At 39.4% G+C, this 19,483-nt stretch overlaps 1 protein-coding gene across 1 annotated transcript; it reads right to left on the bottom strand.

Moving 5' to 3' along the window:
* Positions 1-5,886: 5,886 nt before the first annotated feature.
* Positions 5,887-18,942, bottom strand: LOC139309275 (vomeronasal type-2 receptor 26-like). The gene is made up of 6 exons (XM_070933330.1): positions 18,866-18,942; positions 17,891-18,173; positions 16,219-17,007; positions 11,147-11,359; positions 8,911-9,037; positions 5,887-6,803 (listed from the first exon to the last, which is right to left on the bottom strand). Exons 1-6 carry the CDS (start codon positions 18,940-18,942, stop codon positions 5,887-5,889), a joined length of 2,406 nt encoding a protein of 801 aa, XP_070789431.1.
* Positions 18,943-19,483: the final 541 nt, after the last annotated feature.

The raw sequence follows: 19,483 nt of genomic DNA, 5'->3' as shown, positions 1-19,483 counted from the left end.
GTTGCAGACCCCTGATATAGTCATTGTACATGATGTATACAACAAAATTGGTTATTGAGTCCATTGCTACCTCTGATACCTGAAAATAAAACTCATATTCTCTCAGGAAATTGCGTATTGTGTATACGTAGGCTGAAACTTGAAACAGGAGACAGAGACATCAGCCAAGATGTGAAGATAATGGGCTAATTTCTTTTTCTTTAAAAAGAGACTTTTTAAGCTTAGAGTAGTTGTTGTCTCCAAACTGAGGCTTTAGATTTCATGCTGGGTACCCATGAACATCAAATCCAAAAGCAGATCCTATTAAAAAAATCAATCCTGTGTGCCAAGAGACTGCATTGGCCAACACATAACAGATTTGTGGTAAATCTAGTTGAGTTCACGCAACCAGGTTAATGAAAAGTGCCCTCGTCACTTCCCGCCTGGACTACTGCAACACTCTCTACATGGGGCTCCCCTTGAGGAGCACCCGGAGGCTCCAACTGGAGCAGAGTGTGGCTGCGCAGGTGGTTATGGGAGCGACATGGCATTCCCATGTAACACCTCTCCTGCGCGAGCTGCACTGGCTCCTGGTGGTCTTCCGTGTGCACTTCAAGGTCTTGGTTACCACCTTTAGAGCGCTCCATGGCTTAGGACCTGGTTATCTACGAGACCGCCTGCTGCCACCAGTAGCCTCCCACTGGCCGGTACGCTCTCATAGAGAGGGGCTCCTCCGGGTGCCATTGGCCAAACAATGTTGACTGGTGGCCCCCAGGGGGAGAGCCTTCTCTGTGGGGGCACCTACTATCTGGAATGAGCTCCCCCCAGAGATACGGAGGATCCCGGATCTACGCACCTTCTGCCGCGCTCTTAAAACCTTTTTATTCTATCAGGCTGGCCTGGCCTAATTTTTCCCTTTTTTCCTTTTAAAATACAAATTTTAAATTGGTTTTAATTTATTGGGGTGTTTTAAATCAGTCTTCAGCCAAATTATTTAATTTGGTTTTATTCTGTTTTAACTTTTGTACTAATGTGTTTTTATCTTGTGGCTGTTCACCACCCTGAGTTCTTCGGGAGTAGGGCGGTATACAAATCAAATAAAACATAAAACAAACATAAAACAAACAAAAGAAGTGCTACATTGGCTGAATGTGCCATGTCAAAATATATAAACCAGAAGCTGGTTTAGTATGATGACCTGCTTCATGCATTTATACAGAGAGGGGTAGGTTTCCCACCTACCAAAATGTGTGAAAGGCATTAAGCATATTTTTATATCTCATTGGCTCTGTGGTTGACCAAGGATGAGACCAAGGATGTGATTCCTGCTACTTAGAAATTCCTTTTGGGATGGAAGGGAGAAAGAAGTCACTTTAACCCTGGTTCTCTCTAAAGCCCAACTCCTTTGCATCCACCAGAAAATATTCAGAACCAACTCTGGACAGCACCAGGTGGAGATGAGTCCAGTTTGCTGAAACCGCTAAAGAAATGCCTGAAAAAACTGGATGCCCTTAACATGAACTGTATAATTCACCCATTAATTCGGTTTATGGATGCCACACAGCCCAGGAAATAGTTTTCTTTCACAATCCATATTAAGGAGACCACATATTTCCATGATGGTTAATAGTATTTGTCTCACTGAGCTCAATTCTGCAGGGCACCTAGAAGTGTCAACCATCTGGTGAAACAATCACACAAAACCCTTGCAGGGGCTCTGCTGTAGGGCCAGACAAGGAATGATGGATGGAAATTGATCAAGGAGAGATTCAACCTGGAAATAAGGAGGAACTTTCTGACAGTGAGAACAATCAACCAATAGAACAGAAGTTGCCTTCGGAAGTTGTGGGAGCTTCATCACTGGAATCTTTCAAGAAAAGATTGGGCTGCCATTTGTCAGAAATGGTGTAGGGTCTCCTGATTGAGCGGGGGGTTGGACTAGATGACCTTTAAAGTCCCTTCCAACTCTGTTAATCTGACTTGCAAAGGGGACTGAGGAGGTCTCCTCAATGGTGGGCTTGGCTAAGGCTGGTCAAACCCAACCTGATCCCCTGAGAGGCATCAAAAGCCCAGTTAACACCTCCAGATGAGCAAATGAAACTGTGGTCCTGCCTCAGCTTGCTCTTCTGGCCAGGACCAGCAGCTGGGTCACCTTCAGACAATCCCTGACACCCTGATAAACAACACCATCCCACGGATCCTAAGCTAACAAGCCAGACTCAGTGGCAAGAGATATGGCCTGGGCTTTTCCCCCACCCCTTCTTCCCATCCTACCTCCACCCACCCTGGATACCTTGGGGTAGCTTAACTCTTCCACTGAAATCACAAGATGGACCATCACTCTGGGAAGGAGAAAGAGGCTTCTGTTGACCCCAGGGTTCCCCTGCAGGAGTAATCTTGCACAATCCCCCCAGGATTCCACTAGGCCCACCTAGCTTTCAGGCGCTGGCAGTGGTGGGTTCCTCCTGGTTTGGCCCGGTTCTGCCGAACCGGTAGCAGTGACGATATGATGTCACCGAACCGGTCCTGCCCCCCCGCATTATTCTTACCTTTTATTTGGCCCCACCCCCAATCTATTGCTGCCTCCAGAGTCCAGCTGATCGGCTAGAAGGAAAAAAACTGTTTAAACTCTTGCCGCGGGGCTTCAAAGGGCCACCCTACAGCTGATCAGTGTTAAAAGGCAGTGTGGTGGTAGACCGGTGCCTCCAAAAACAAATGAGTAGACCAGTGCCTGCAAAAATAAATGGGTAGACTAGTGCCTCCAAAAACAAATGAGTAGACTGGTGCCTCCAAAAACAAATGAGTAGACCGGTGCCTCCAAAAATAAATGGGTAGACTAGTGCCTCCAAAAACAAATGAGTAGACTGGTGCCTCCAAAAACAAATGAGTAGACCGGTGCCTCCAAAAATAAATGGATAGACTGGTGCCTCCAAAAACAAATGAGTAGACCGGTGCCTCCAAAAATAAATGGGTAGACTGGTGCCTCCAAAAACAAATGAGTAGACCGGTGCCTCCAAAAACAAATGAGTAGACTGGTGCCTCCAAAAACAAATGAGTAGACCGGTGCCTCCAAAAACAAATGAGTAGACTGGTGCCTCCAAAAGCAAATGAGTAGACCGATGCCTCCAAAAACAAATGAGTAGACCAGTACAGCTCTGCAAGCAGTTAAAAGCCTGATAGACCAGTACCTCTGCTAAATCCTAAAGAATTGTCACATGACCATCAAGCCACGTCCACAAAATAAACCATGCCCACAGAACCAGTAGTAAAAATTTTTAGAACCCACCCCTGGGCACTGGGGATGGGTCTCCTCAGAGGATGCTGGCTGGCAATCCATGCTTGTTTCAGCCTGACTTCTTTTTGTGAATAGGATCCCCTTCCAAATGCCCATTTTAAGAAGGTAAGAATAGCTTCACTGGGCAAGCCAAGGCCCATTTTCATGTCCCAGATACCTCTGGATTGTGCCCAAGAAGTAGTTGGAGATGTATGAATTACTCAAACCTTCTTATTGGGAGTTTATGCCTAAACTTGCCTCTCTCCCCCAACCACATTAATCAGACACTCAATAATCGCATTCAGTGGGAATTATTTTTAGAAATCTCATGAGGCTGTGTTTCAGTTCCCCTCTTGTTTAATTTCCGTATCATAATTAGTCCACCAGTTAGATGACGCAGGTTTCCTTCTAATTTGGCTAGGAAGTGTCTGTCTACATTCCTTAAGCTTATTATGCTGATCTTGTACCAATTCTGCAAAGAACCCTGACTGGAAATAAACTTTGATACAACTCTAAAAAGGAAATGACGCTTACTCAGATATGACCCCCGTTTAAGAATTTCACTCTTGACCCTTAGGACATTGGAATGGCTGAGAACTTTGACCCTGCTCTTCAGCCTTGGAGCTCTTTTGGACACTCCTCTTTGGAAAACACCCTTTGCAAAATGAAGTTGCCCCTAAATGATTAATTTCAGGAAGGGTTGACAGATGATATTCTTCACAAGTTAGCACAAACTGAATGTCCAAATCTCTTGACATGCCTGCCATACCTCACCCATGTGAGAAAATCTCCACTGTAGAACCCATGCAGATTTTGGATGCATGGCCTCATTTGAAAGATGCTGAGAAGTCATGAAGATGGAAACAGGTTCTTTGCTTGTACTATGCTGGCCGAGGACATATGGCAGCAAAATATCTTGCAGACTTCCCCAGATTATGTCATGGCCTTTTTATTGAAAAGGTTTGTAGAGTTGGAAATGTGAAAACATGAAGGGATATTTTATTATGCTTGGTCAACACATAATAAAAAAAGCTTTAAAGATTAATCTCAAACTCCTACATTCAAAGAGATGATTTTAAAGATAAATATTCAATTTAAGACAGAATGTTTCTTTTTTAGGACTGATGGATAAACAGGTAGAAAAAAATGTTCTGGAAGATTACCATATTTTTCGGAGTATAAGATGCACCTTAGTTTTTGAGGAGGAAAATAAGAAAAAAGCTGATTGGTAGGTGGATCAGCCTCCTGGAATACCCCCAATCAGTTGTTTCCAGAGGTGAATTTAAGCAATAGATTCCTTGGTTGTGAGCTCTGTGCCTTGCTTTTTTTTTTTTTTTTGCTTTTTTTTCTGCCTCTGAAACTTCTGAAACTCTGTTTCAGAAAAAAACTTTTTCCTGCCTCTGAAAGCCTCCAAAACAGAGCTTCAGAAAAAAGCCTCTGAAGCTCTGTTTGGGAGCTTCTTTTCTGAAGCTTCGTTTCTGATGCTTTTTTCAGCCTTTGAAACCTACATTTTTTTTTTTAATTTGATTTATATGCCGCCCTTCTCCGGAGACTCAGGGTGGCTTACAATGCATTAAGCAATAGCCTTCATACTTTTGTATATTTTATACAAAGTCAGCATATTGCCCCCACAAACTGGGTCCTCAATTTACCTACCTTAGAAAGGATGGAAGGCTGAGTCAACCTTGAGCCTGGTGAGATTCGAATTTACAGTAATTGCAGAGAGCTGGTGTTAATCACAATGCTTTTAGTCTGCTGAGCCACCAGGCCCTTTTGAGAAGCTGAGCAGGGCTAAATTCAGAGTATAAAACACACCCAGATTTTCACCCTCTTTTTTTGGGAAAAAGGTGTGTTTTATACTCTGAAAAATACGGTATTTTAATTTATGTTGGAAAAATTCAGCACTACCCATTATGGAGGAATGGTTGGTGAAATGGAGAGAATTTGCTGAGATGGACAAACTGATTTCTTTTATTAGAGAAAGGGCAATGTACCTTTATTGGTGACTGAAATGACCTTAATGTCTTTTTGCTTCTCACTGGGTGTTTATGTCCAATCTCACCGGTCTTGTTTACATCACATCCATGAGAGTGTCAACCATCCCATTCTGTAGGAATTCTTTTCTGGAAATTTTACCAGGCTGTACTTTAGCTCCTCTCTTGTTTAACTTCCACATCATAATTTAGTTAACCAGTTGCATAATCCAGATTATCCTCATCTATTTTTGGTTGGCGGTGTTTCCCTGCTCTCCTTACATGGATGACACTAAGATCTTGAGTCCCATATAACAAAGAATTGCAGATAAACTATCAACACAACTAAAATAATGGCATTTTTACATGCCCCATCACAATTATTTATGGCATATCAGCAAGATTCCCATTGCACAAGTGTTATGTTTAAAATATCTTCAGGGACATTTCAGGACTCAAGTAAGTTACGGACACAGGACAGGTATGATAACTCAACTGCTCAAAAGAGCTCAGTGACCATCTTGCAATTCTACCCTAAAAGGATGGAGGATACCATTATCCAGCCACACTTTAATTTTTCGTTCAAGCAAAATCATTGGCCTACTCATGCATGGAGAAAATTATGGAGCATTTTCTAGATTTGGCCTATTGGAAATTCCTCTATCTCACATTTCCACATTTTTTTCTGGCTTTAAGGTGCTCCTTTGTATTCAGCTCTGGCCTCAGAATGATAATGTAGCACTTGGGGATAAAGATGCAGCCCAGCAGACCAGCATTGGAGGTCAGGATTGAGAAAACCTGCACAGCCACCATGTATTTCCCCTTGGTGCTCAGGTAGGTGGGCACAAAAGTCACCCAGACACTGCAGAAGACCAGCATGCTGAAGGTGATCAGCTTGGCTTCATTGAAGGCCCCAGGGAGATTCCTGGCCAGGAATGCTGCTGTGAAGCAGATGGCAGCCAGGAAGCCCAGGTAGCTGAGGGTGATGTAGAACATGACATCAGAACCCTCATTACATTGCAGGATGATCTCTCCAGGCTGAGAGTGGAGATCAGAGTCAGGAAATGGGGGAGAAATTCCCAGCCAGATGGAGCAGATGATAATTTGGACAGCAGAAGAAGAAAGGATGATGGAGTTGGCCAAGCTCTTCCCCAACCATCTCTTCACTTGGTTTCCTGGTTTTGTGGCCAGGAAAACCAGCACCACTGTGATGGTTTTGGCCAAGAGAGAAGAAATGGCAACTGAGAAGATGATGCTGAAAACTGTTTGTCGGAGAAGGCAGGTGGCTTTCCTTGGTTGACCAATGAAGAGAAAAGGAGACAAGAAGCAAAGCAGGAGGGAGACCAAGAGGATGTAGGAGAGGTCTTGGTTGTTGGCTTTGACCATGGGAGTTTCTCTGTATTTAATGAATATGATTAAGAGTAGGCTTGTGGTTAGGAACAAGAGTAGTGCAAAAGAGGCCAGGATGATGCCCAAATGTTCTTCATAAAACAGGAAGGATTGAACTTTGGGGATACATTGGACTCGGTCCTTATTTGGATATTTATTATCCGGACACTTGGTGCATTTTTCTGTATCTGAGAAAAAAAAAAAAACAAGCAGTATTTCTTTAATATTCTGTCCATTTACATTTCAAGAAATACCTTCTTGGGACAACAACTGATAACTGGAAGTTTCTCCAGATGCATTTCTTAACATTGCCAGAGAAAGAAGATAAGAATAAGAATACTGTTTTCTAAAATAAAGAAGAAGCTATATTTCTATTAATCCATGAAATTGGGAGGCATCCTGGGTTCACAGTGAGTTCTAATGTAATGTGCAGAACCTTCATATTAAACCTACATTATTAGAGGTAAGCAGTGAATCTTTTAATCTTTCTAGATTAATAGGTAGCACTATGAGCATTTTCACAAAAGCATTTGTTAGCGGTAGAACCAAGACATAAAAAATATTAAGAAATATATAACTGTGTGTGTGTGTGCACATCCATGTATGTGTGTATGTACACACACATTGCTAAGGTCTATCAAATTATTCTAGGAAATGAATAATTTCCTCTGTAATAGAAAGCTACATTTAAAAAAACCCTCCCTTTTCACAGCCATGTATTCCCTTAATTCAGGGTAAAGTCAGGGTGACTGGATGGACCTGAGCATTTACTGGCTGGATGCCCTTCCTGACACCATGTGGAGTTCACATCAGATATATTTTCTTTGCTCCCTCAGAGAGAGAAATATCTGCCCCTACCTAGGATTGAACCCTCAGCCTTCTGAGTGGGAGGCAAGCATCTTCACCATTAAGCCATCATGCCGCTTATTTATAGGAAGCACGATTATTAGAGATATTTGCCTAGAAAGATTAACTGATTTGTTATTGTTTTCTTTACATCTAATAATGTAGCTTCATAGGTAACTCCATTATTAGTGATAAAAAATGAATCAATCCAGGCAAACATCCCGAGTTGTTTCAGATGGAACGTATTAATATCTGGATCCAGAGGTTGCTTCTCTTGAAAAATCTAGTTGGCTGCAAGACAGAGCTAGTCCTACAAATAATTTGGAATGGCTACTGTAGGAGTGGTACTTTGTGTGTAATCAGGTGCTCCATAAACTGTACACATTACTCCTGTGGACCAGCGACACCTCCTCAATGAAAGGAAAGGCCCATGTACAATGTGTTGCAATAATCCTTCCTGGAGGTGGACCTAAAACACTTTTTCAAGTTTCGAAGAACTCAGATGTTGCGAGAGATATAAAAGTGGAAGATCACATTCAAAATAAAAAGCAGAAGAGAGATTTTCTCTGGCTGCAATAAAGCTTCCTCAACCAACCTTCCTTCCATGGAGGACCTGTCTACTGCACGAGTCAAAAAGAGGGCTGTGAAAATATTTACAGACCCCTCACATCCTGGACATAAACTGTTTCAACTCCTACCCTCAAAACGACAATATAGAGTATTGCACACCAGAACAACTAGACATAAGGACAGTTTTTCCCCGAACACCATCACTCTGCTAAACAAATAATTCCCTCAACACTGTCAAACTATTTATTAAGTCTGCATTACTATTAATCTTCTCATCGTTCCCACCACCCATCTCCTTCCACTTATGACTGTATGACTGTAATTTTGTTGTTTGTATCCTTACGATTTATATTGATATTGTTTCCTGATTGCTTATTTGTACCCTATGACTATCATTAAGTGTTGTACCTTATGATTCTTGATGAACGTATCTTTTCATTTATGTACACTGAGAGCGTATGCACCAAGACAAATTCCTTGTGTGTCCAATCACACTTGGCCAATAAAAAATTATATTCTATTTTATTCTATACATCCCACTTGACTCAATATATCTCCATCCTGCTTCTCCTTTAAGTTATTATTATTATTATTATTATTATTATTATTATTATTATTATTATTATTATTTTACCATTCCTCCCTATTGATCACAGGTGTCAAACTCATGGCATCACGTTGCCATCATGTGACGTATTGTAACATTTTTCCCCTTCGTGGAGCTGTGGAGGGTGTGACCTTGGCATGACGCACCCAGCCCGTGGGCCACCAGTTTGACATCCCTGCTATAGATCATAAATTGTACAGTTTGAAAATTAACAAGGAAGCAGCTGAGCTTCAAACTGTCTTTTTACTGCCCTTTTCTTTGGTGTCACCCACCTTCCTGAGTGGACATGGTCCCCTCCGGACAAGGAACACAGTCATAGCAGCAAACTGGCTCTCCTTCTCGAGCCCTCTTGACAAATCCAGGGTGGCATTTCTCCACACATTTGGACCGAGGGGGAGACTAAGCAGAAAAACAAAAAATTCAAAAGATAATATATTAGTATTAACCATCCTGACATGCCGACATGCTCTTGAAATAAGACTGAAAGGGAGTGTACAGTTTCTAGAACTATAATCATGGTGGGTTTCAAATTTTTTTACTATTTATTTTTATTTATTTAATCTATTTTTTATACCGCCCATCTCCTGAAGGACTCAGGGCGGTACACAGCCAAAAATAAAACAAACACATATAAAATTTAAAAGCAATTTAAAAACATATTAAATAATTTGGCCCCGACATCATTAAAAACAAAAGCAACCCATTAAAATTCATGTTTAGGCCAGCCCAGCTTGTTGGAACAATAACGTCTTGAGGCACGGCGAAAGGTGCGTAGGTCAGGGATCATCTGTATCTCCAGGGGCAGTTCATTCCAGAGGGTGAATGCCCCCACAGAGAAGGCTCTCCTCCTGGGGGTCGCCAGTCGATATTGTTTGACCGACAGTACCCAGAGGAGTCCCTCTCTGTGGGAGCGTACTGGCCGGTTGGAGGCTATCGGTAGCAGAAGGCGATCTCATAAGTACCCAGGTCCTAAGCCATGGAGCGCTTTAAAGATGGTAACCAACACCTTGAATCACACCCGGAAGACCACCGGGAGCCAGTGCAGCTCGCGCAGGAGAGGTGTTACATGGGAGCGCCATGTCGCTCCCATAATCACCCACGCGGCCACATTCTGGACCAGTTGGAGCCTCCGGGTGCTCTTCAAGGGGAACCCCATGTAGAGAGCATTACAGTAGTCCAGATGGGAAGTGACGAGGGCATGAGTGACCGTGCGCAAGGAATCCCAATCCAGAAAGGGATGCAACTGGTGAATCAGGTGAACCTGATAAAAAGCCCCCCTGGCCACAGCCTAGTTCTGTGGGTGTGGCTTGGTTGTTATGGAATGGCATGGCTTGGTGGGCATGGCTTGGTGGGCGTGGCAGGGGAAGGATACTGTAAAATCTTCATTCCCACCCTACTCCAGGGGAAGGATACTGTAAAATCTCCATTCCCACCCCAATCCAGGGGAAGGTTACTGCAAAATCCCCATTTCTCCCGATCATCTGGGACTTGGGAGATAGAGAATAGATGGGGGCAGGGCCAGTCAGAATTTTTACTACCGGTTCTCCAAATTACTCAAAATTTCCACTACCGGTTCTCCAGAACTGGTCAGAATCTACTGAAATCCACCTCTGACTATAATGATATGAGATAGAGGTGAGATCATGAAAACTAATCCCTCAAAAAAGTAACTCGGCCATCTTTTGCTGCAACATGTGGGACATGTGTATAAACCCTGGGTCAGAAAGAGATATTTCTAGAACTACAAATATGTAATAACACCTAGCATAGAAGAACAAACCCATTTTCATTATTACATACATTTAGAGCCTCCTTTTATTTCAGAATACTTGAGGCAGGTAATAATCAAGACAAATAATTTGCATTCAAGAGGTTTTCAGATGGGGTGGCCTCTTACAATACTGCCTAGCCAGAATCTAGGCAGTATTTCCTTTCAAATTATCTGTTATTATTTCAAATATCAGGAAGGGCTTTCTTCTGAATCAAAGCCATGTTTCAATGCTTCAGTTTTTTGGGTCAGGGCATTATCTCTCATCCAACCATGATTCTATGTGAACAGAAATTCTTGGATTTCCTTCATTGGCCTTTTGCACTATCCCAGTGGGGTGGAAGATTGGTCTATATAACTCTGGCCAGGTCTGGGTTTCTTAACAACTTCTTGCCCTGTGCTTTTATGGGACATTGGACCCAACCAGGACAAGGTGAATCCCAATTCCAAAGTTAATTTGTCATTGGGCAACGGGACACTCATCCAGTGCTGATTCAATTTCATTGAATTCAGTCCAAACCTGAACTCAGGTCCTGGTCAACAAATATGTTGCCTTCTTTGCAAATTGAGGACAAGGAAGAAGCAAAGCTGAGGCTATCATTGACCACTTGAAGGCCTCTCTTACCATTTTCATGCAGCTTCTCCATTTCAACACTAAACCATGGTGTATAGGCTTATCTCAATTGAAATGGATTGGAACCCTTTGCAAAATAGAGAAGGGACATCAATATTTGTCTCACCCTGTCGACTGACTTTAGCCGTGACAGATAACGTTCGACAATGATGAGTCTCTTTTTTTCAAAAGACAACAGTTTCTCCAGGAAGGAACCCTCCTTAGTGAAAAACACCCAGCTCGTGATCTCCAGATCAGCTGCTAAATCTCCATTTTGGTCCCAGTACAGTTCGTATTCAGAAAAATTGATGTACTCATTCTTCTCCAGAAAGGGATGGAACTAGAATGGGAATCCAGGAATTTTAAAACATTTTAAACTTGGCAACTTATTCCTTTTTGTCTGTTCTCAATTGAACGTTTCTTGTACAAGGATCTAACTTGCAAATATTCTTAGTTGGGAGAACACATTTTACAACAATCTTTAAAGGTGAAAAAGAAAAGTTCAACAAAATTTATCAATTATATATTGATGATATATGTATTGAAAGAAAATATAATTGACAAAATTTGTCATTTAGGGAACATTCCAAAGCAGGTCAGAAATAAGGCAAATTAAAAGTATTGAAGCGGGCAAGAGACGATGGATAGATGAGCTCTCTTTTACAATAGAATAGAATAGAATAGAATAGAATAGAATAGAATAGAATAGAATAGAATAGAATAGAATAGAATAGAATTCTTTATTGGCCAAGTGTGATTGGACACACAAGGAATTTGTCTTGGTGCATACGCTCTTGGTGTATATAAAAGAAAAGATACATTTGTCAAGAATCATAAGAATCATAATAATTTTTTGTTGTTTTGTTTTGATTTTCCTTTTCTCTCTCTTTTTTCTCTTTTCTTTTCTTTTTTTAGATAGGTGACATGACTAGAAGTTAGGTAGTATAGAAAGAAAAAGGAAAGAAAAAGTAGAAACAAGGGGAAATATAGGGCAGAAAAGGAGAAAGACAGAAAGACAGAAAGAAATGAAAATATATTCAGAACTGTAAAATTTAATAGATGAGTTTAATGTCAGGAAAAAAAGATAAAAGAGTATATTAAATAAGTGATTTCAAAATAAGGGGAGTATAGAGTCGTATGAAATAAAGGGAATAAGACTTATACTCTATATTTTAAGTTTAAATATGCTCTATTGAAAACTAGAGAAACTGTAATAAATGTCATATGCTTAATAATATTGGAGGTCTATAGAATGATAGGTTTTAATAATACGAATAAAGTTGCTGGGTGAAATGTAATAATTGGAATATTTCAAACTATATATCTGAAACATAATTAAAAAGAGAAAAGAAGGCAAATTAAGAATATTTTAAGAACTAATTGCATTGGGTAAAATGAGAAATGATTAAGATGCGCTTTATAAATATATATCTGAATAAGTGGAAATATATTGTTAAGATATTTTGAGAAATATATTCAATAATTGAAATTGAATGTAAAATTGAATGAAATTGAAATGATAAAAAATGATTTAAATGTTATACTTGCAAGAAGTAAAGCAGAAAAAATACATTGGTAAAAGTAAAAAAGATAAAGGATTAGAAAATTGTTTGAAAGAGAATTGGGTAAAAGAATTGGGTATTGAAATTTCTGATCAAAATTGGAATATGAACTGGGTTAGCAGAATAATGAGGACATTATCAATAAGGATTAAAGAACATAATTATAAAGTTATTTGGAAGTGGTATCTGACCCCAATAAGACTTTTTCAAATGGATAATAAAGTGGATAAAATGTGTTGGAGATGTAAAGTGGAACTTGGAATACATGCTCATATGTGGTGTAAATGTAATGGGGTTGAACTTTTTTGTCTAGGATAGAAAATGAAATATTTGAAATGATTAAGAAGAGGGTCAAATTGAAATCGGAAACCATATTATTATTAATATTGAATGAAACAACATTAACAACTGGAGAAAGAGAATTGGTGAGGATTTTGGTTATAATGGGGAGAATTATAATTGCCAGATATTGGAAATTAAATGTTGACTTAAAATTAGAAGAATGGTATAATGAAACATGTAAATTTGCATTAAATGATAAATTGACTTGTGATATTAAAATTAGAAGTGGTATATACAAAGAGAATGTTTTTTGGAACACTTGGCAACCATTTGTGGACTTTGCACTTGGGAGATTAGATGAATCGGTGCCAGTACCTTATCAAAGAGATTTTTGGAAGAATTGAAGACTTTAATTTCCTAAAACTTCCTTTCCATTTGTATAGCACGCTGGGGGGAAAAATTTTTCTTTCTTTACTATTGATTTTTGTATTGGTTTTTTTTTTCTGTTATTCTTTAACAATAAAAATACAATAAAAATTTTTTAAAAAAGAAGTAAAGCAGAAAAAATACATTGGTAAAAGTAAAAAAGATAAAGGATTAGAAGATTATTTGAGTAAAGATTTGAAGGAAAAAAGGGAATAAGATGAAATATACTGTTAATAATTAAAAGGAGAAGGGATCGGGACTGCCTGGACTCCACAGTGGAAAATATTAAATTGAAAATGAATACAGCAATAGAGAGAGATAAAGGAGGAGAAGACTTTTGGAAGGGAGGAGGAAGGAGAGAGAGGGATGGAAGAGTAGGGAGGAAGGAAGGGAAAGGGAATTAGAGTAGGAGAAAACATAAGACAGGGAGGAAGAGAGGAGGAGAAAGAGAAGGGAAGGGGAAGTAGAGAAGAGAAGAAGAAGGTGAGGAAAGAAAGTAGGAAGAGATAGAGAAAAGGGAGAGGGTACGTTTGAGGAGAAAGATTGCTGTGTAATAAAAAAGATGAAGTGGAAGAAAGGCAACTCTGAAGAAACAAATATAAATATATTAAGATAAAGAATGAACTGTTTAAGAATAAAAGAGAATAAATATGAATAAATAGTAAAGTTAGAATCTAGGGACAAATTTTATGTATGTGTTTATGTATGCAAGTATAGAAATATTGAGATATGTTTAAAAAAGAAAAGAAAATGGGAAACAATTTTGGCAAAAATTGTAATCAAGTAAAATGTATTTGAATTTGATTAATTGTATAAGATAAGAAATGGTCAACACTGTTAAAAAAAAGATGTGGGTGAATGTGGGAGAGAAGAAAAAAACCAATAAAACTTGTTTTTAAAAAAACCTTCAGTGTTGGAGCATTCACAACTTCTGGAGGCAAGTTGTTCAACTGATTAATTGTTCTAACTGTCAGGAAATTTCTCCTTAATTCTAAATTGTTTCTCTCCTTGATTAGTTTCCACCCATTGCTTCTTGTTCTACCCTCAGGTGCTTTGGAGAATAGTTTGACTCCCTCTTCTTTGTGGCAACCCCTGAGATCTTGGAACACTACTATCTTGTCTCCCCTACTCCTTTTCATCAAACTAGATATACTCAGTTCCTGCAACCGTTCTTCATTTGTTTCAGCCTCCAGTCCCCTAATCCTCTTTGTTGCTCTTCTCTGCACTCTTTCTAGAGTCTCAACATCTTTTTTACATTGTGGTGACCAAAAGTGGATGCAATATTCCAAGTGTGGCCTTACCAAGGCATTATAAAATGGTCTTAACACTTCACGTGATCTTAATTCTATCCCTCTGTTTATGTAGCTAGAACTGTGTTGGCTTTTTTGGCAGCTGCAGCACACTGCTAGTCAAATTTAAATGACCCTACTCTATCCCTGTGCATTTGTTTTTTCTTGCCTAAATGTAGAACTTTACTTTTTTCACCATTAAATTTCATTCATGTAATCTAAGTGGTCCGCAATCTTTGTGGTTTGGTGGCCCAGTTTGGGAGGGGGGATTGGAACTGGGCCATGTGAGTGGTGGATGCGTGTTCACACAACACCACCATTTGAATAAGTGAATTTGAATAAGTATGTATGTGCATGCATGCCAGCCTGAGTGTTGGGAACCCCTGGTGTTATGGAAGGAAGGAATTAAGAGACATCCCTTCGGGGCAGACAGAGTCAGTTTATTATTGCAATAAGGATCAGATAGGTATTGATACCTCAAGATCTGAACAAAGTTATGATCATGAGACTCCAGTTTTATACAGTTTCAAACAAAGGATTCTGCTAACACAGCAGTTTATGTGGTCATATACATTTGTTATATTTAATTTACATTTCCTAATTACTAAGTTTTACATTATCTTTGCCAAACAGTCATAATTCTTCTTGTAAATCACTGAAGCATAGATTCAAATTATCTCTTGTTGATATTTCATGTGGTCATCCTTGATCTCTTTTAACCTTCAAACTGTATATCACCAAATGTCTCTATCTCTGACAACTGAGGGGCCCCTCTTGTAGAATGTTTCTACTTCAAAGGAACTTTGTTTTGCCTTTGTACTGTCTCAACTGGATAATTGGCTTTTCTTAAACAAGCACATTTCCTTTCTTACAATACTATGAATAAGGAGGCCCTTTCAGTGATCATCTAGCTGGACCCGCATTGCCTACATTAGTTTCATATTAAACTATATCTGTCATAGTTCCCACTCTTTGGAATATTATGCCCTGAGTAATTAGATTGACCAAATCTATTGGCCTCTTGTAGTACAAGAAGGTTGAGATGGTTCCCCTCCTTCTCCTTTGGATTCCTTCTCAAAAGGAACAACTGTATTTTTCAGACTCTAAGATGCACCTGACTATAAGACACACCTAAATTTAGAAGAGGAAATCAATCAAAAAGATTTCTGGCCTCTGTGGGCCCCATTTTCGGGCCTTTTCCAGCCTTTTTTTTGGCCCATTGCCAAGGCTTTTTTTGGCCCATTTTCTAGGCTTTTTCAGCCTGTTTTTGAGGCTTTTTTCAGCCCGTTTTGAGGCTTTTTTCAGCATGTTTTTGAGGCTTTGGGGGGCATTTTTTGAGCTTTTTTCAGCCTGTTTTTGAGGCTTTTTTCAACCCATTTTTGAGACCTTTTCCAGGCCATTTTTTCCAAAAAAAATTGGCCAAAAAAGCCTCAAAAACAGGCTGAAAAAAAGCCCCCAAAACAGACCCCAAAACACCTGAAAAAGGCCAAAAAAAAATGGTGGGTGGGTGGGCAGGGCTTTGGCAATATTCAGTCTATAAGACTCATAGACATTTTCACCCCCTTTTGGGAGACAAAAAAGTGTGTCTTATAGTCCGAAAAATATGATAAATTGGATGGAACCTTGTTGGGACTTCATACCTGCCATGGCTGCAGTATTGAGGCCCCAAAACTGTCTGTGTCCCACTTCCTTCTCTTGGATCTGGAGGAATACGCAGCTTTCAAGGCATAAGCCAGAGTCTTAATGGCACTGTAAAAACGGTGGAAATTTTTGGCCTTCTTCAAGTTGCTTTTATTTTGGGTCTCAAATGGTGCCTTCTGAGTGCATCTTCTCCGCCCTTTGACAGAAAAGGTGTGTTTTGAAAAGGAACAATGAAACATTTGCTCCTCAAGTGGATACTCCACAAAGTAATGGTTTACAAAGGCATCTGACATCCGGCTTTTTTTCCTCACAAAACCTAGGGTCCATATAGTATTCACATATTTGAGAAGCTTCATGTTGAGCGGAAATAGTCCGATGACTGTTGTGATCCACACTTTCCCTTCAATGGGTTCTGACAAACCATCGAATATTAATTGGAAAGTGAGAAGTCTGTCCCAAATAGCTTGATATTCTATGTAGTGAACATAGACGTTGACTTGTCTCCACTTAGAGAGGGCTTCCCTAAGGGGTGCTCTGGGTCGAGTTGTTGAGATCTGTTGTGATATAACAACACAAATTCCACTCCTGACAAGCATAGGAGTAAAAGTCCTCATGAAATTTTCTCCATTCTCTGTGTCTGAAGCAAAGAGGCCAATCAAGGTCCATCCAAAATACAGAAGCACTTGGACAATTTCTGGGTAGAAGAAGCCTTTTTTGGGGAACAGGGAGTGGTAAAATGGCAAATGACTTTTATCGTGCAGGGACTCTGAAAATAATTCAAAATTCATCTAAAAGAGCAACAAAGAATATTGTGTTATTTTTGGGATCAGATCAGTTCCAAACTATTAGCTTTAAAGAAATCCAATTTGGTTGTCATAAGCATATTCAAATAATTCACTTTAGATTAATCATTCATATGAAGATACAATTAAAAAAAAACAATGAAAAGGAAATACAGTTAAAAGAATAAGAAAAAAGAATGCAAATCATATTTCGGTATCACTCCTATTACTGATCACAATCGGACCCACCTATGCAGAGGTCAACAGAAATATTTTGGTCAAATAAAGAGCCAGATGATGTGTATTTTTTTTTAATTTTGGCCACAAAGGAAGTATTTTGTTTTCCTATAAGAATTCCAATAGATCATTCATCTAATCTGAAGTTCAAGATGCTGATCCCGCTCAGACTCTGAATATCCCAGATTTTTTGTGTAGAAATCTTTCTAGGACATTCTCCAGCTGTACCAGAAACAGAAAGACCACAGCTGCTAGTATAATTTGTCAGTTGTACAATTCAAAAGATAATCCATTCGGATTCTTTTCATGAAGCTGGAGTGTGGTTACCATTGGAAATATCATTGAAAATATAGCTATTCTTTTTTTTTACAAACAAAACATGAGTTTTCCATCTCTGTTGCAACATCCATCTGTATGGAAGATCTTTTGATTGTACATAGAGCCTCTCCTAACCTTCCCAAACATCAAGAAGTAGACCCAAAGCAATGGAGATGATATCACGAGAGGTTACCCCTTCTGCACTATGGATCCCAATCCCTAACCATGACACCTAAAACGGCCATGGTGACAAGCAATGCTTAATTTTAAAGGAGAAGATATGGTTGTATCTATCACTCTTGCATCTTTACCGATAGAAAACACACATACAAACCTGAGGGATTTTGTACGCGCCTCCTAATCTTGACATCTCAACCGTGATGTCATCAGCAGATCCATCAACAAGAGCCAAAATTTTGTCCTTCCTTCCACAGCTGTAGTTGGGAACATTGGCTTCTCCAGTTGAGAGCATGTCCAGCAAGGCATCGGAAGTGCCAAGTATGTTCAAATAGTTGTCATGAATGTTGTAACCAAGTGTGAGATTTCCCAGATACTTTTGGTTGGCCACTTGAATGTTAAAAATGTACTGTAGAAATATTTCTTTACCAGAAGGGTTACTAATTTTAAAAAGTGTTCATGTTATAATGTTATCATCATCATCATCAGTAACAGCAATAACAACATAATTTTCGAATTTAGTCCTCTCTATCTCCACAAGCCTTCCAAGTCTTAAGCTAATATTGACCCAAAATCAAATGCAATTACCCATCACAATTTGCTTTTAATGAATTTTGGGAAGATGGGATTCAAATGGTTCTTCCATTATGGTTAAGAATCAGAAACACAGCATTATTTGAAGAGTACTAGTTTTTATCTGCCCAATGATGTCATTCAATCATTAAAGTAGAACCATCATAATAGCAAGAGACCGTTTTATCAGTAACTCTGAAAATAAATTGCATATACACACACACACGTGTATGTATTTGTGTGTGTGTGTATACAAATACATACATACATATATACTACATACATATAAAACCATTCTCTATTCCTATAAGTATTAGGTATTGAATATCAATAATCAGAGCAATCCATTACTTTAAACTAAAGTCAATATTCATGTGAACTACTCAGGATTGAACTGGGAAAGTTTGAATCTCTTCCCCAAAATATGACAAAAAATAGACACAATGGAAATCAAAATGATTTGGGAAATTAGTTATATTCGGAATATGGGAAATAAGAAGAAAAGAAGGAGAACGTTAGAAAGGCAAATGGAAGGAATGCATCACATTGAATGACTTACAAGCTTCCCTGAATAGCAGGAGCCCTGTTGAATGGCAATATTGCATTATGCGATATTTTTGTTGTGGTGGTGATCATAGTAACCAGATGATCTCCTGGTCTGTAAAAGCTCCTTGGTCTTTTTTCATCCCGGTACTCCAAATTCAGTGGGCACTTCGTTCCAAGCTTCTCTGAGTTTGGCTGGAAGATCAGCAGCATCAGAACCAGGAGCAGGAGGTCCATGATTCATGGGCTGAATCGATGCCCTTCCTGTTTCTAAGCAAGAACAAGAAGAATTAGAATTCAAACCTTCCTCACAAGATGGAAATGCCAGTGGCTGTCCTGATTGAGACAGAGAGAAACTGAGCTTCACCTAGAAAGGAGAGAAGGAGATACTCAAAAGCACCGCCCAGCCTGTCCCTTAACTTGTGCCACACAGAATATGACCTGAGGTATTTATCCTTTTCTGATGCAAGATCCCTTTCATCTTTCCTCAGTTTGATGTTTACATCAAAGGCAAGAAGTAGCAGAAGAGCTCTCAAAGACCAGAATTGTGAAAATTACAGTGAGAAGAAACTTCTCCTCTTGGGACCCTGAACTTCTTCCAGGGCTCCACGTGTAAAGGGACAGCTGTAGAAAA

This window comes from Pituophis catenifer, unplaced genomic scaffold (assembly GCF_029215685.1).
Source record: "Pituophis catenifer annectens isolate HBS135680 unplaced genomic scaffold, rPitCat1.0.hap2 SCAF_2, whole genome shotgun sequence".
NCBI classification, from domain to species: domain Eukaryota; kingdom Metazoa; phylum Chordata; class Lepidosauria; order Squamata; family Colubridae; genus Pituophis; species Pituophis catenifer.
This window is presented reverse-complemented; position numbering and strand designations above follow the sequence as displayed.